This window comes from Silene latifolia, chromosome 4 (assembly GCF_048544455.1).
Source record: "Silene latifolia isolate original U9 population chromosome 4, ASM4854445v1, whole genome shotgun sequence".
Classification (NCBI taxonomy): Eukaryota; Viridiplantae; Streptophyta; class Magnoliopsida; order Caryophyllales; family Caryophyllaceae; genus Silene; species Silene latifolia.
The window spans coordinates 3824234-3838841 of record NC_133529.1 but is presented as its reverse complement, the minus strand read 5'-3'; the positions used below and the strand labels follow the sequence as shown (position 1 = coordinate 3838841).

Below are 14608 nucleotides of genomic sequence, written 5' to 3'. Positions count from 1 at the left end.
TACATATAACTTGTTTTTATTGAAAAACTACTTAGAAAATTATATTTTCATGATAAATGTAATTATTTAGTTAGTTATTTATTTATTAATAATATAATTTTAGTTTTGTTTATTCATGATTAAAGTTGTTAACTTTAACACTTAAAAAGAAATTGGGAAGACAAAAATGAGAGGGAGTAATAAAAATAAGGGTGTTTTGGTCAAATATATGTAGTGAGGTCCTTAAAGCTACCTAACAAAAGTTTAGGTCCTTAAAGCCATATTTGATGATAATTTGGGTCCTTGTTGTGGACTTTACTCCAAATTTAACCCATAACACGAATGGATATGACCTGACCCATATTACAATTAGGGATGTCATCGGGGCGGGTACAAGTGGGTACCGCCCCGCCCCCGCCCCAATTGGGGCGGGGATGGTTAGAGCTTTGGCGGGTGGTGGGGCGGGTGCGGGTATGAAAACTGTACCCGCCATGGGTAATGGGGCGGGGACGGATTTTGCATCTTACCCGCCTCATACCCGCCTACCCGCCAATCGTTAAAAAAATTAATATGATTATGACAATTTTTTAAAATCTTATTTAGTTATAATTAAGATATAATGCTAATAATAGCTATTTTATAAAGTTTTTTACTAACTTCTTTGGTGAAAAACTAAAATTATAAAGATAAATTCAAAAAAAATGGAAATTAATAGTGAGTAAATCAATTTTTGCGAACAAATTTATCGAATAAAATTATGGTGTAGCGGGTTAATGGGTAAGCGGGGCGGGTACGGTTTTATATTTCCGCCCGTTAGGGCGGGAATGGTTTTGGAAACTTGTACCCGCCACGGGTGGTGGGGCGGGGATGGGTACAAGTTTTTCTTGGTGGATACGGGTACGGATGAGCCTATACCCACCATCGCCCCGCCCCAATAACATCCCTTATTATAATACATCTGACGCTGAATCAAACTTAAAATGACCTAACCCATTTTAACTTGAATGTTTGCAAGTTGCAAACCATAAATAACCCATCAAACTTACATAATAATCTTTCCTCAATAGTATTCGTAAAGTTACTCAATAGGAGATGTCAACGTTGCTATTGTTTGACCGAAAGATTAAAATATGTATGAGATTGGATCGTCAAGTAGTCAAATATATATGTATACTGCGAGATGTCAACGATTGCGTTGTATACTTGTATGCATGTGTTGATATATTCAGCCTACAAATGGAGACTAATTTTTTACCTACAATCTTCAAATCCAATATTAGCTTTGAAACCGTTGGAGGTAGCAATCCAAGTTTCGTATTGAAAAAGAAGAGAAGTCGTATTTCCCGATGGTGAAACCCACCACTCTATTAGTATATGACTTTTTCGTAAGAAGCTTAAAAACAAAATAGTACGGACTTATAGTACAAAGTAGACAATATCATACGAATGTGACAGCGTAGTGGATACGACAGTCCCAACATAAACTGACGCTAACGATCTATAATAAATTTGCAAATTGCCATGAACATAACACTCTTTATACATCAAGTCTCATTGAAAACGGACCCTCCTTAAATTTGTGCTCTTTATTTGTTGTTTTTTTTCAAACCTTTTTCTCTTCGATTAAAATAATACAGAGTACTTATTGTACCTTTCTTTGACATTTTTGTAAGGAAAACAAATACTTCCATCCGTCTCATCCATTGCTTTACATTTACTTTTTGACACTATTCATCAGGGGATAGAATCGATAATCGAATTTCTAATATATAACATAAAATATAGTCATGTGAGATCTTTTTTGAATCGTCTTAATAAGTACATTAAGAATATCAATTTTTTTTATTATTTTTAATAATATGTAAATTAAATAAAGATATGAACAAAACAAAATGTATATTGAGAAATACGAAGTATGAAAAAGTAAACCTAAATAAATCTGAAAAAGGATTACGCATCTGAGATAGTACCTCAGACCTTGTAGTTTTTGAGCATACATACATTTTTCTGAGCATATTACTATTTATAAATATTGTTTTTGAGCAATATTATATTTTTTTTTAGTGTAATGTTTTAATAAATATACTCAAAAACTTTATACTAAAGCAAAATTCAAAAACTTTAAAATAAAACTCATAAAATAAACAATAAGAGTTACTACATCAGATGTATAGTTTATGAACTGTAAATAAATGGATGAGAGGGAGGGAGTAATATATATAATGATCGACACAAGGTTACTTATCGATCATATATAATCTAATCTCGTACAAGTATTTTTTTTTTCCGCACAAGTTCATGAAGTTATATAAGAGATTCTTGAATCATTGTAATATCGTTTGCATGTGTATTCTACTGTGCTGGTTTTAAAAAACACCTTTTGTGGATTTCACTGCTCTTTTGTACGAATTAAAATTATAATATTGAATAATATTAATTAACTCCGTCAGTAGACAAGGGTGTGTCTTACATGGAACAATTCGATTAATCTCTTTTTATCAAAGTTAATTACTTAACAAATCAACATTATGTCGATAATAACTCGATATAGAGAGCGTAAATGTTTTTAGGCAGCTCAACTTCGTGAAGCCATCCGTGGTGGTTTAGATTGTTGAAAATGATGTATAACCAAATTGTACAACCACCAACGTGACAACATCGATACTTCTTAACATTGCACCTCTATTTAGAAATATTTCATACTCCATTAATTACTAAAAATTAGCAATTGGGTGGGGAAATATTAAAAAGTACTTTGCCTAATAAAACCGTAATGGTAACAACTAAAACAAATAATATTATACCTCCAGTGGTACAATAATATCATACAACCAAGTTATATCTTATCGAGCTTATGTGTAATTTTGTTGATCTTTCTTAAAGTTAACTTTTTTTATGTTTAAGTGAGTGAGTTCAGAAATTTTATGGTATAGCTCGACTTCTTTAAAACAAAACTCGAAAACTTTATTATATAGCTCGAATTTTAGAGCACAACTGAGTACAATTGATGGTAGGATCTATTAACTGAACAACTAACAAGTAGGCCAGAAAAGACCGCTTGTTAAGTTTATGTGGTCCTCTTTCAAGACTATATGATCAAATGTCATCTTATTGAATATTTAGACCAAATGTCATCTACATTTAGACACATGAATACAACACGATGGAGTAGAATTCGGTAGAATTGTCTTATTGAATTATATTACTCAGTACACAAATTACAGAATACGACAATCTCACACAATAATTACAATAACTATTAAAGTACGTAATATTAGTGGCATTATTAAGATGTGTTATTTAGGATGATACAATTTATTGAGTGTAAATCGATAAGTTAATAGAGTAATTTATTAGGAAAAAAACCGCTACCCTGACAAGTTTGAGTTACCTTTGGGCTTTGGGATCAACATAAGGTAATTTTACTTCGTCATTATAAACCGCCATCTTTTTTGAAGCTACTCTACATAGAGTTAAAGATAAAATGATGTGTCGCATTGTCATATCATGTTTAAGATTTTCCCCCTTCCATATTCTATCTCGGGTATATTACATTTCTTTATTCGTCATTCTTAGCCTCTTACGCATAAAAATACAATGATGTAAATGAGATGTTGACAGGTGGTAACAAATCTTAATATATCACCGTATTTTAATTCAATTCAACTTCATTAGTTCAACCTCTACTCTATTCAAATTAACTCTTACTTTAAATTCATGTAGTTCAGCTCAATTTCATTCAATTCATTTCAACTTATCTTTATTTAGGGAGTGTTTGGTAAACAGTAGATTGATGAATTTTCAGTATGTTCAAGGCTTTTAGCATGTTTGACTTGTCAATCTACTAATTTACGGGTTTAGTAAATGACATACTGAAACAGTAGATTGAGCTCAAATTTACTGTTTTCTAATTCCCCCCACCCCCACCTAGCATAATCACTTTAGTAGATTGTGAAAAACGAATCTATCGATCATTTGCACATAAATACAACAATCTATTAACTTGAATCCGCTAATTACCAAACACTTCTATCAAATCTGCTAATTGAAATATATTAGTCAAACATGTAATTCAATTCTGTCATTTATAATCTGTTAGACCAATCTACTTCTGCTAATAGTTCTTATATGAGTCAAAAGCTAAAAGATAAAAGAAATCAGGACTTGATACAGAAAACCAATAAAAAATACCTTTCCTTTAAAAATTATAAATATCGTATAACATTCTATTAATGAAACGAACTTTAAAATAATCAAATTAGACACACCATTAGTCCAATACCCATTAATGCCTAATTAATTTACCACTTGTATATATCAACTTTATTTTATATATTCTCTAATTCTCCATCAAACTCATTCATAATCTTCATCAAACCTTTACAAAGTACGGAAAACCCAAACAAAAAAACAAACAATAAAAAAAAACCGGACACATTAAATGGCATTGCTTCATTTCAATACCTTGTGTTCTTCATCCAATTTGTCCAATTTAACCTTCAATTCTTCAACTTTTCCAATCCATAATGCCTCTTTTCCCCTTAAATTATCTACCCGTACGACGTCGTTTCATTCTTTTCCTAAGCTTTTTGCATTGTCAAACACTAATAAATCTTCTTCTCCTTCCTTTAATTCCTTCCCACAGGTGGGTTTTCTCATTTCTCGCTTCGTCTCGTTCATTTGCTTACCTTTGATTAAATTACGTCTCACAACAATGAATATAAAAGGTAAACAAATGACCGAGATGATAGAGTATTTTTTTTATATAATTTTGTTGGGTTTTTGTAACTTTTTTTTTTGTGTGGGTGTGCAGTTAATTGAAAAATTAATTGATGGGAAAAATTTAACGGAATTAGAAGCAGAGGATTCGTTAAATTTTCTGCTAGATGAACCCAATGAAGCTCTTATCAGTGCATTTCTTGTGTTATTACGAGCTAAAGGTGAAACCTTTGAAGAAGTAAGTCACTTTTTACCCTTTTGTTATTGTTGTTTATTCCGTCTCGTTCATTTGTTTACCTTTATTAAAATATCATCGGGAAAAGAATAAAAAATGTGTATAAATGATCGAAACAAAGGGAATATTAATTATTAATTATTATAGTTAACAGTAATTTCATGGTTACTGTTTCATTAGATGAAAATTGTAAATAAGTTCACCATGCAAAGTATACAATTCTCCCAATGTTTTATTTTATTACTCTTTCCGTCTCAGTCAATTAATTGCGAGGGTATTTTAATCAAAGTTAAACAAATGATTTGGACGGAGGACTAGAGGAATATGATTTTTATGTAGTTTGTGATTTTTTGATGTTGGAATATGAAGTGGGTTGACATTTTTGTAATGTGATATGTGAATGAACAGATTGTTGGACTTGCAAAGTCAATGATGAATCATTGTAAGAAAGTAGAGGGTTTGGAGGATGCTGTTGACATTGTTGGTACCGGAGGCGATGGTGCAAATACGGTGAATATTTCGACTGGTGCGTCTATATTGGCGGCCGCTTGTGGTGCTAAAGTTGCCAAGGTTGTTGTCTAACCCTTGAATTAATATGAATTCTTACTGATTTTTTTAATTGGAGAAATAGTCTAAGGGTGCATGCATTTGATTTGACTCTCTTACCCGGTAATTTGCGGGAGCTTATGACAGCTTTCTGACAATTGACGTTTTTCATTATAAAATTTTGTCAGACTTTAAAATTTTATGTCTTTAAGACCCTGTAATAAAAGAGATGAATACAATTACATTAGAATTGACCCCACATCTAAACGATTCTGGCCCACTGATGAGACGCCTTGGCGATGTTTTAATATTCGCAAAACAAGTATGGGGTATAATTAATATTCGCTTGTGGTGCTAAAGTTGCCAAGGTTGTTGTCTAACCCTTGAATTAATATGAATTCTTACCGATTTTTTTAATTGGAGAAATAGTCTAAGGGTGCATGCATTTGATTTGACTCTCTTACCCGGTAATTTGTGGGAGCTTATGACAACTTTCTGACAATTGACATTTTTCATCATAAAATTTTGTCCGACTTAAAAAATTTTTGTCTTTAAGACCCTGTAATAAAAGATATGAATACAATTACATTAGAATTGACCCCACATCTAAACGATTCTGGCTACGCCACTGATGAGACGCCTTGGCGATGTTTTAATATTCGCGAAACAAGTATGGGGTATAATCAAACAAGTAGAATGTATAAGATTTGACACAATGATCAATTAGGTTACAAATTGTGTGTAATAATTGATGGCGAAATGTTTTGGCAGCAAGGGAACAGGTCAAGCTCTTCGGCCTGCGGAAGTGCTGATGTGTTGGAAGAACTTGGGGTTGCTATTGACTTGGAACCTCAGGTATATTACTCTTGGTTGTAATTTAATATCCGCCGTTTTTCCGAGTTAGCTGTTCTGAAATTTTTTCTTTATAGCCTTCATAAATCTACTGATGGATGCATTAATGAACTCTGTACTCAGAGTCTCAGCTGTATGGTGTTGATTTTGTAGAGTGCAATGCATGACTGTTACTGGACCCCTCCCTTCCCTTAAGTAATATTACTATGTCTTTTAAATTGAAGTCGCATACGGTAAATTTATCGATGGAGGTCTCTTTAATGCGGCATAAGGATCCTTTCCCTTTCCTAAAACTATAAGAACAGCCCATTTCTTATCAACTGTCCAAATCACTTAATGATGTAATCCGAATAATACCTAGAAAATTAACAGGAGGATGAAAATGGCATTTAAACAATTACTGTATTTTTTTTCCTTTTTGTAGAATATTGGGACCCTTAGATCATTTTTATAAATGAATGTGGCATACTGTTGGAAGATAGGAAATTGAGACGATACTTGCTCTTCAATGCACTAATGCAGTCGACGCTTCGTTTGTGTTGGGAATTGGGATGTACAAGTATTTTTGTAATTGCATGCTATTGTACTTCTTTTACTCTTATTGCAAAACTCATGTTTGCCTTTTCGGTATGTGATTTTGAGTTTTAGCAGGATCATGATCGCTTTCCTTTTGATTATTAGGGAATAAAAAACTGTGTTAGAGATGCAGGGATTGGTTTCATGATGTCTCCAATTTACCATCCTGCAATGAAGAGTGTTAGACCGATAAGGAAGCAGTTAAGAGTAAAAACAATTTTTAACATTTTAGGTCCGATGTTAAATCCAGCTCAAGTACCTTACGCAGTAGTTGGTGTCTATACCGAAGATATTGTAAGTTCATTGATATCTCTCAATGATTGTTGCATTACCATTACCTTTACCATTACCATTTAAACTACCGTTGTTGATTTACTGATTTACTTGAACATTTACGCCAGGTACCCAAAATGGCCAAAGCCCTTCAAAGATTTGGCATGAAAAGGGCACTGGTTGTGCACTCAGAAGGATTAGATGAAATGAGTCCTATGGGTAACATCTCTATTGTCGAGTTTTGAAGTGTGATTCGTTTGATATGCTAATTGTTGAAATGTAACTAAAAGCAATTCATTTGGTTATTGAACTTCAGGGCCGGGGATGATTCTTGATGTAACTCCCGATAAGATAGAGAAGTTCTCTTTTGATCCTTGTGCGAACTCTTTCATTTTTCTCCTCATCTCATTTCTACTAATTAAATTAATTTTATATTTATATTTATTAACGCGTTTATTATTGGCAGTGGAATTTGGCATCCCTCGTTGCACTGTGAAAGATTTACGAGGAGGTGGCCCAGAGTATAATGCAGAGGTATTGAAGCGTGTATTAGCAGGAGAGGAAGGACCTATTGCTGATGCATTTGTGAGTTTACGTTTTTACCTTTAATTGTTACTTCCGTTTTCTTATTAAGGGAGGTTTATAGTGTGGGGTTTCATCAATAAATTCCATGGACTAATGTGGAACTCTGTCCTACTCGTGTGAGAGGCTGTTTCCGGTGACCCAAAATGATTATTAAGCCGAGAATTTCATCTGATGACTCCTACCTCGCATAAAAAAAAAGAAGCGCAACAAGTTTAATGACTATAGTCATTTTGTTTTACGCGCTATACATTGCAGAATAGGCGCTGCTCATTCCTTCTTACTGTAGTTAGAAAGGTTTTTTCTGATAAAAAGCTGTTTGTATCCTGACGAAACAGATCTTGAATGCTGCGGCTGCCCTCTTAGTTAGTGGGCGTGTCAATAGCCTAAGTGAAGGGGTTGCTCTAGCACGGAAAACTCAACAATCTGGCAATGCTCTAAGGACCTTGGAGTCTTGGAGAAAAATATCCAACGTGAGTAATGTTGTCGAAGTCTCTTGGTCCTCCTTGAAAATATCGTAAAACTGCATGTTTTTATCCAAATAACCTAAAAAAGTACAGACAGAATAACCGTTTAACATGAAGTTTCGATAATGTATGTAAAACTGTCTCACATTTGTATTTTTCGTCATTATTAACAGCTTTTGCTATGTTTAGCTGATTCCACGTAGGAAAAGATTGAACCGTTTGCTTCTGCAACCGCTAACTTTCATATAATGTTGCAGAAGGAGATGTCGAAAGCAGCTGCTCCATTCGCCCATTGACTCGAAGAAAACTCCAGCATGTCTTTAACATACCAAGTTACTTAGTTGTGTGATTCACAACTCACAACTATATACATCTGCCCTTTTGTTTATTGTCTTGATGACTGCATATATGACGAGCAAGATGTACAGCTTTTTCAGTTTTAGATAGAACATTTTCAGACTTTCAATTAACAATAAGATGATGTTTTAGATACATTCCGGTATGTTTAAGCTCAACAGTTCTATTTACACCCTCCCTTTCGGTAAGAGAACCCGCTTTCTTCAAACTCAATACACCCGATAAAATTATGTCCTGAAATTTTCTTCTTACTCTTTACCATGATAGATGGATGGTAGCAAAAAAATTGGGTTATAGATCCATCCCGGAGGATGGGAAGCCTTAACCGATGTGTTAACAAGAATGTCCGAAGACAGTTCCCGTCCCTGTCAGGGGAGATGCCAACCATCTCTCCTTTTATTGAACACAGCAGATTGTCGTCATCTACTTCTAAATAAAGTAAGAAATTTATAAGAAACAATCGATGTGGGATTAGATTGGTGGAATTGTTTCTCGATTGCAACTTGATAAGATACTCGAGGAAACTTTCAGAATCCAATATTTTTGCGTCCTTTATTTGAAGATCAAAGGAGCAAACATTACATAGCATACGGCATACCAGAGCACAACACTTAATATATACTCTTCTAGTTCAAGCATTCTACTCCGTAAAAGTTATGAAAAATTCAGGGTATTTGGACCCGTCGTTGTGCTAGCATTTTATTAGAACGGTTATTCTATCGTGTCCTAAAAACACCTTTAAAGCCCTAAGAACACATTTAAGCAAATTAAGGAAAAATTGTTGAGAATATTTGACTGGTAAATATGAGTTTGTACAAAACTAAAATCTTTATTTAACTTATTAAACATCTTTTTTGAGAGAATTTAACTAATTAAACTTTAATTAGTTGAGAATATTTGACGAGTAAATAGTCCCTCCTATTCATAATAACTCTCCCCCTTTCCTTTTTCATCTATTCATAAAACTCTCTTATTTTTCTTTTTTAGTAAAGTTTTATACTTATTTTAATCATATTATCCCACAACAATACCTCACAATAACATATTTTATGTTATTTTAATCAACTCACCCCACAACAATACATATTTTAATAACCTAACCCCACAATATCTTCCCTCTCTCCAATTATTTTACTTTACCACAATCCTTTAGCTTAATTATTATGAATAGAAGGGAGTATGAGTTTGTACACATTACAATAACCGTTTTTGAAATAAAATCTTTATTTAACTTATTAAACTTTTATTGTTGAGAATATTTGACCGGTAAATATGAGTTTGTACACATTAAAATAACCGTTTATAAAATAAAGGATCAATTAATTTTTACACCCTTATAAAATCAATTTTCCTAAATTTACACTCTTATAAAAAAATTTACTCCCTCCAAATACCTATCTTTGCCCCATTTCCCATATAAGGCAAAGTATTTGTGTTTGCCCCATTTGTCAAATTTCCTTTTTGAGACATGCAAATGACCATATGGTCCTTGTGGCTCATTTATATTTACAATTATTGCCACTCATTAATGGGCCTAATTTTTGGGTTTCTAAACACTAACCCATTGTTAATTTACCCAAAACTAAACACTAATCTACTCTACACTAACTACTCCCTCCCTTTTTTTGGATCAGTCCAAATACTCCCTCCCTTTTGTTTGGATCATCACAAAACTCCCTCCATATTTTTTTGGATCAACCCAATACTCCCTCCATATTTTTGGATCAACCCAGAATTTATTCCCCTACCTACCCGTCCAATATGAAATCTATGAAAACCCTAAAATCCTCAATGCTTCTCTAGATCTTTCCATTTGCTTTGTTTTTTCCGCCTTATCTTTCCCTTTCTTTCTGCCTCCTCTTCTTCTAAAAACGTTTAATCTGCCTCATCTTCTTCTAAAAACGAATAATCTGCATCACTCCACAAATATATTTCCATTACTTTTGTTGTTGATCCACTACAAAACCTAGATCTTTCCATTTGTTGTTGTAATTTCTGGGTTTTTATGGCTCCTAAGCATTCAAATTGTGGGCAAGAGTGTCTTCAGTGTGTGTTGGATTGGTATATGCTTGGTTCATCAGGCGATGATGACGGAGAATCTTCATCTACCCAGATCTCGCTACCGCCTACGAGGATTGTACCTGACTCACTAAGTCCGTCTGATTTAGGCACTCAAGTGGGCGAAACGGAGTTCGATGATGCTTGCTCTTCCTATGTGCCAAATACACCTGGGTTTGATGAACTCTCCAACCAGTCTGGGGATGATGAGCCTGATATTGTGGTACATGAAGCGAAACCGGTTCTCCCTGAGCCTGTTTATTTGGTTTCGGAGCCTGAATCAGAAAGTTCAAAGAGGATGGATGCTTATGTGAGGAGGTTCATGGATAGGGAAAATAAAAAGGCTGCTGAAAATGTTAAGTTGGTAAAAACTTTCTCTCGACACTTTTATTTTGTTTTAAACTTTCTGCTGGTGTTTTCTGCTGGTTTTTATGTCGACGGGTCCAAATATTTCTACTCTTTTTAATAATTTTAGTGTATAATTGTATACCCAGACCAAACAATTTGTTTTCTTCCTTTGTAATTGCACTATCTAGAATGAAAAAAAGCATTTGGTTGAATAACAAATTGAATTCAAGGCATGAAACCCAACCAAATCCAATTAGATACAACTGGTCGCTGGTCTCGTGGGCACCAGTTGATGGTCTCGTGGTTGCCGGTTGTCGATATTGTGGTTGTTGATGTATGCTGGTTCTGATTGTTCAGTTGCTCTTTTTACAGGTTTTTTGTCTCTATTCTTCTGTCTGCTGGTTGTTTTGTTCATTTTCTGAATCTGTATGACGTTTAGGTTGCTCAGTGATGACATTCCTTACTGGTTTGAGAGCTTTTGTACTTAAGTCAGTGGCTATTTGACAAAGGTAGTAAGGCCACCACATGGTATACCATTTGTTGGTGTGTCTGTAGGAGGCCTTACTACCTTACACAACTCAATGATAAGGTCATTTAGGCCTGAGAGTTGTTTTAACAGTGTTGTTGTATGTACATCAGTGATGGTTCAATTTTTTTTGGACTGAGATGTTGCTCAGTGATGATGAAACCTTACTGGTATGAGAGCTTTGATGGGGCAAAAGTTATGTTCAGTGCAAATAAATTGAATTGAGAGTTTTGATAAGGATTCCACCATAGTATTTTCAAGGTTTGTGTTATGCTTTTATTTGTTTATGTAGGAGGTCTTTCATATTCCACCACATGACAGTTTGAATGTAACACAAATATCTTGAAATGCTCTGGATTTAGGAGACCTTAATCATACAATATGAAGGCTCAGTGATGAGATTGCTAAATGCTTTGAGAGCTCCTTCCCTTTCATTACAAAATATTGTTCAGAACCATGCATAACTTGTCCATATTAGAGATTACAAAATAACTTCACTGTCTCACTGATGTTTATTATGTAAGCACTCCATAATAGGAATGCTTCCATTATAAACATTCATTACATTGCCAAAAGACCGTGACTTCAGTACATTACTTAAATATTTTACAACAAAATATGAATGTCTTCATTTGCATCTAGATTTGCTGATTTACTGCCATTGGTACAGTAATATGCTCTAAACCTTGATCCTTCCCTGCTGCATTTAATTCATGGAGACATTCCATTACAATGTCTTGATTTGCATCTAGATTTCTAGGCAATGTACCTGCTGCCCTTTGTGCTTTCTTGCCTAAATGTGGTAACTTGAAGTTATTATGGCCCTTATTTTTCAAGACTTCCAACATTACTGCTTGTAGACTTAACCACACATCATCTAGACATAAAGGAGGCTCTTCATCCCAAGCCTGTATAACATTGAACACTAATTGATCAACAGTTTTTGCCCTTTTCCTTTCTTTGTCAGTGTTTGAATTGACCTGAAAAATCCTAAGTCTAGCACATTCAAGTCAGGTGAGTTGGGGGGTTGTTGAGTCAGGGTTATGTTAAATCCATCTGATGTAGCTGCAGTAACAAAGTCTTGATCAGTGCATCTAATATGGGGTTTTGCATTGTCTTGTTGGATGTTTATGTTCTTTGACATGTTTCGTGGCCACTTGCTTTTAATGGCTGGAAGTATTTTTGACATAAGCATATCTTTCACTACTTGTTTAGTAATGGATGCTATTGACTTTGTTTCCAAAGTCCCAGCTGGTCTGTTTTTTGAGTTTCTTTTTGCTGGATCCATGAAAGTAAAGGGAAATATTCCTATTTTCCCATCAAAAAGAAGTGTGCCATTTCCATCATATATTGGCCTTGAAACAGCTGACATGAACATGACTTTGGTAATGAAGCTCTTACTTTTGCATGACCTATATGGATTCATCTCTTCCATGAGAAGAAAAAACTTGGCTTGGTCTTGTGTGATGTAAAACCATTTCTCATCCATATGAATGTCATTTGACATTTCTTTAAACTTCAAAGAATTAGAAATTCTATCATACCTTAACTGTGAAAGAGCAAACCACATCCTGTGAAATTTGTTCTCATCCGTTAGTGAAGGCTTCAAGGCTGACGTGTGTGACCTAATTTTTTTTTGTTTAACCCAATTTTGAATAGTTGAAGGTGAGACTCCAACTGCCTTGCTAAATGTGATTAATGAAGTTCTTTCTCCCATTGGTATTGCTACTATCCTTTCAACAGGAACTTCTATAGTAGGCCTTCCTTTCTTCCCTTTAATCTTTGAATGTATGTCTACTTCATCACCATTTAGTCTCTGTCCTTTTGCAAGAGTCCATATTCGAAATATGGTTTTTCTGTCCACTCCAAACTGGTCAGCAACTTCCTGCATTTTACCTCTTTCTGGCCTGCCATATTTAGTATGCTCGAATAAAATGCAGACAATTCTATGTCTATGATCATTTGAAAGGTTTGGACCACGCATTTTAATTGTCGAATGAGCAAGTAAGTTTTACTCGTTTGAATAATGATTTGTGAATATATTTTGGACTGTTTTACTAACCTTTTTTTTGAGTGCAGTATGAAGCAAGAGAAAAAGATGAGAAGAAAAAAAGAGAGGGAGAAAAAACTGAAGAAATGAAAAAGAAATGAAGATGCTGAAGAGTACTGATTAGTGATGTTATCTAGGCTGATTTGATGTAATTTGGGGGGAAAAAATGGGGGGAATATTTATGAGTGTTTAAATGCACTTTATCTTTGTAATTTTGGGGGGAAAGTAAACCCAACTATTGTAAACAGATTACCTTAAACATATTTAACTAATCTAATTACTTTTTGGTTAACTATCAACAACTTGCAGATTTTGCATTATTTTCCAATTGTTTATTCCATTCCTTATTATTGGTGCCCAAATGAAATGGGGCAAACTTAGTTATTTGGAGGGAGTAATATTTTACACTCTTATAAAATACTTCTGGTCAAATTTTCCCGCCTTACACAGATTTCGGTGTAAAACATGTTGAATTTACGATATTACCTCCATTTGATATTAGTTTGACCAATTCAGTAGTTTGTCGTTGTTGATCAAGACCAACCGTGGCTTGTTAACTGCTTAAATGCTATACTTGAAACTAATCAACAAATCCGTTCATTTGCTGAGACGTCTCTTTATCAAGCCTCCCTTCAATATGGTATGTTATATTATTTCGAAATTAGGTTTGCGAGACCCTCGTCGTAGTCATCAAAAGGAGAGAGGGTGTTAGATAAAAGATAGAATAAAAGATAAAGAAGGTAGAAAAAAAAAAAAAAAGTACAAGAGAGAAGGAAAGAGAGGTAGAGATTGAAGAAAGAAATAAGGATGGGGGCATTTCCGTCAAAAATTATGGGTTTTATGACGGAAAATTAAAAATTTTGACAGAATATTTCATTTGTTTACACCGGAATCAGAGTAAGGGGGCAAAATTTGATCAAGTATTTATAAAGGTGTAAAATATTAAAAAAAAAATTATAAAGGTGTAAATTTAGAAAAGTTGATTTTATAGTCCCTAAAATAAATTTACTTCACAACTTTTCATCTTAATTAATTGATTA

At 34.1% G+C, this 14608-nt stretch overlaps 2 protein-coding genes and 1 non-coding gene across 3 annotated transcripts; 1 reads left to right on the top strand and 2 right to left on the bottom strand.

The window, feature by feature from the left end:
* Window positions 1-4328: 4328 nt before the first annotated feature.
* On the top strand, window positions 4329-8771 carry LOC141652608 (anthranilate phosphoribosyltransferase, chloroplastic-like). The gene is made up of 10 exons (XM_074460148.1): window positions 4329-4624; window positions 4793-4936; window positions 5342-5503; window positions 6251-6334; window positions 7013-7201; window positions 7309-7399; window positions 7497-7556; window positions 7647-7765; window positions 8101-8235; window positions 8487-8771. The coding sequence occupies exons 1-10, from the start codon at window positions 4421-4423 to the stop codon at window positions 8523-8525; spliced, it is 1227 nt and encodes a 408-aa protein (XP_074316249.1). The 5' UTR covers window positions 4329-4420; the 3' UTR covers window positions 8526-8771.
* A 94-nt stretch (window positions 8772-8865) lies between these two features.
* On the bottom strand, window positions 8866-8993 carry LOC141654115 (U6atac minor spliceosomal RNA). The gene has a single exon (XR_012547686.1). It is a non-coding gene; the product is annotated as a U6atac minor spliceosomal RNA (small nuclear RNA).
* A 3163-nt stretch (window positions 8994-12156) lies between these two features.
* On the bottom strand, window positions 12157-13502 carry LOC141653923 (uncharacterized). Its single transcript, XM_074461789.1, has 2 exons — window positions 12522-13502; window positions 12157-12426 (listed from the first exon to the last, which is right to left on the bottom strand). The coding sequence occupies exons 1-2, from the start codon at window positions 13500-13502 to the stop codon at window positions 12157-12159; spliced, it is 1251 nt and encodes a 416-aa protein (XP_074317890.1).
* Window positions 13503-14608: the final 1106 nt, after the last annotated feature.

What these genes read in the sequence shown, in the direction of transcription:
- LOC141652608 (XM_074460148.1), top strand. Translation starts at nt 4,421, where the DNA reads ATGGCATTGCTTCATTTCAATACCTTGTGTTCTTCATCCAATTTGTCC. An exon ending in CCTTTAATTCCTTCCCACAG is followed by an intron (nt 4,625 to 4,792) that starts GTGGGTTTTCTC and finishes GTGGGTGTGCAG; the next exon opens with TTAATTGAAAAATTAATTGA. An exon ending in GAAGTTCTCTTTTGATCCTT is followed by an intron (nt 7,557 to 7,646) that starts GTGCGAACTCTT and finishes TATTATTGGCAG; the next exon opens with TGGAATTTGGCATCCCTCGT.
- LOC141653923 (XM_074461789.1), bottom strand. Translation starts at nt 13,502, where the DNA reads ATGCGTGGTCCAAACCTTTCAAATGATCATAGACATAGAATTGTCTGC. An exon ending in CCAACTCACCTGACTTGAAT is followed by an intron (nt 12,427 to 12,521) that starts GTGCTAGACTTA and finishes AATGTTATACAG; the next exon opens with GCTTGGGATGAAGAGCCTCC.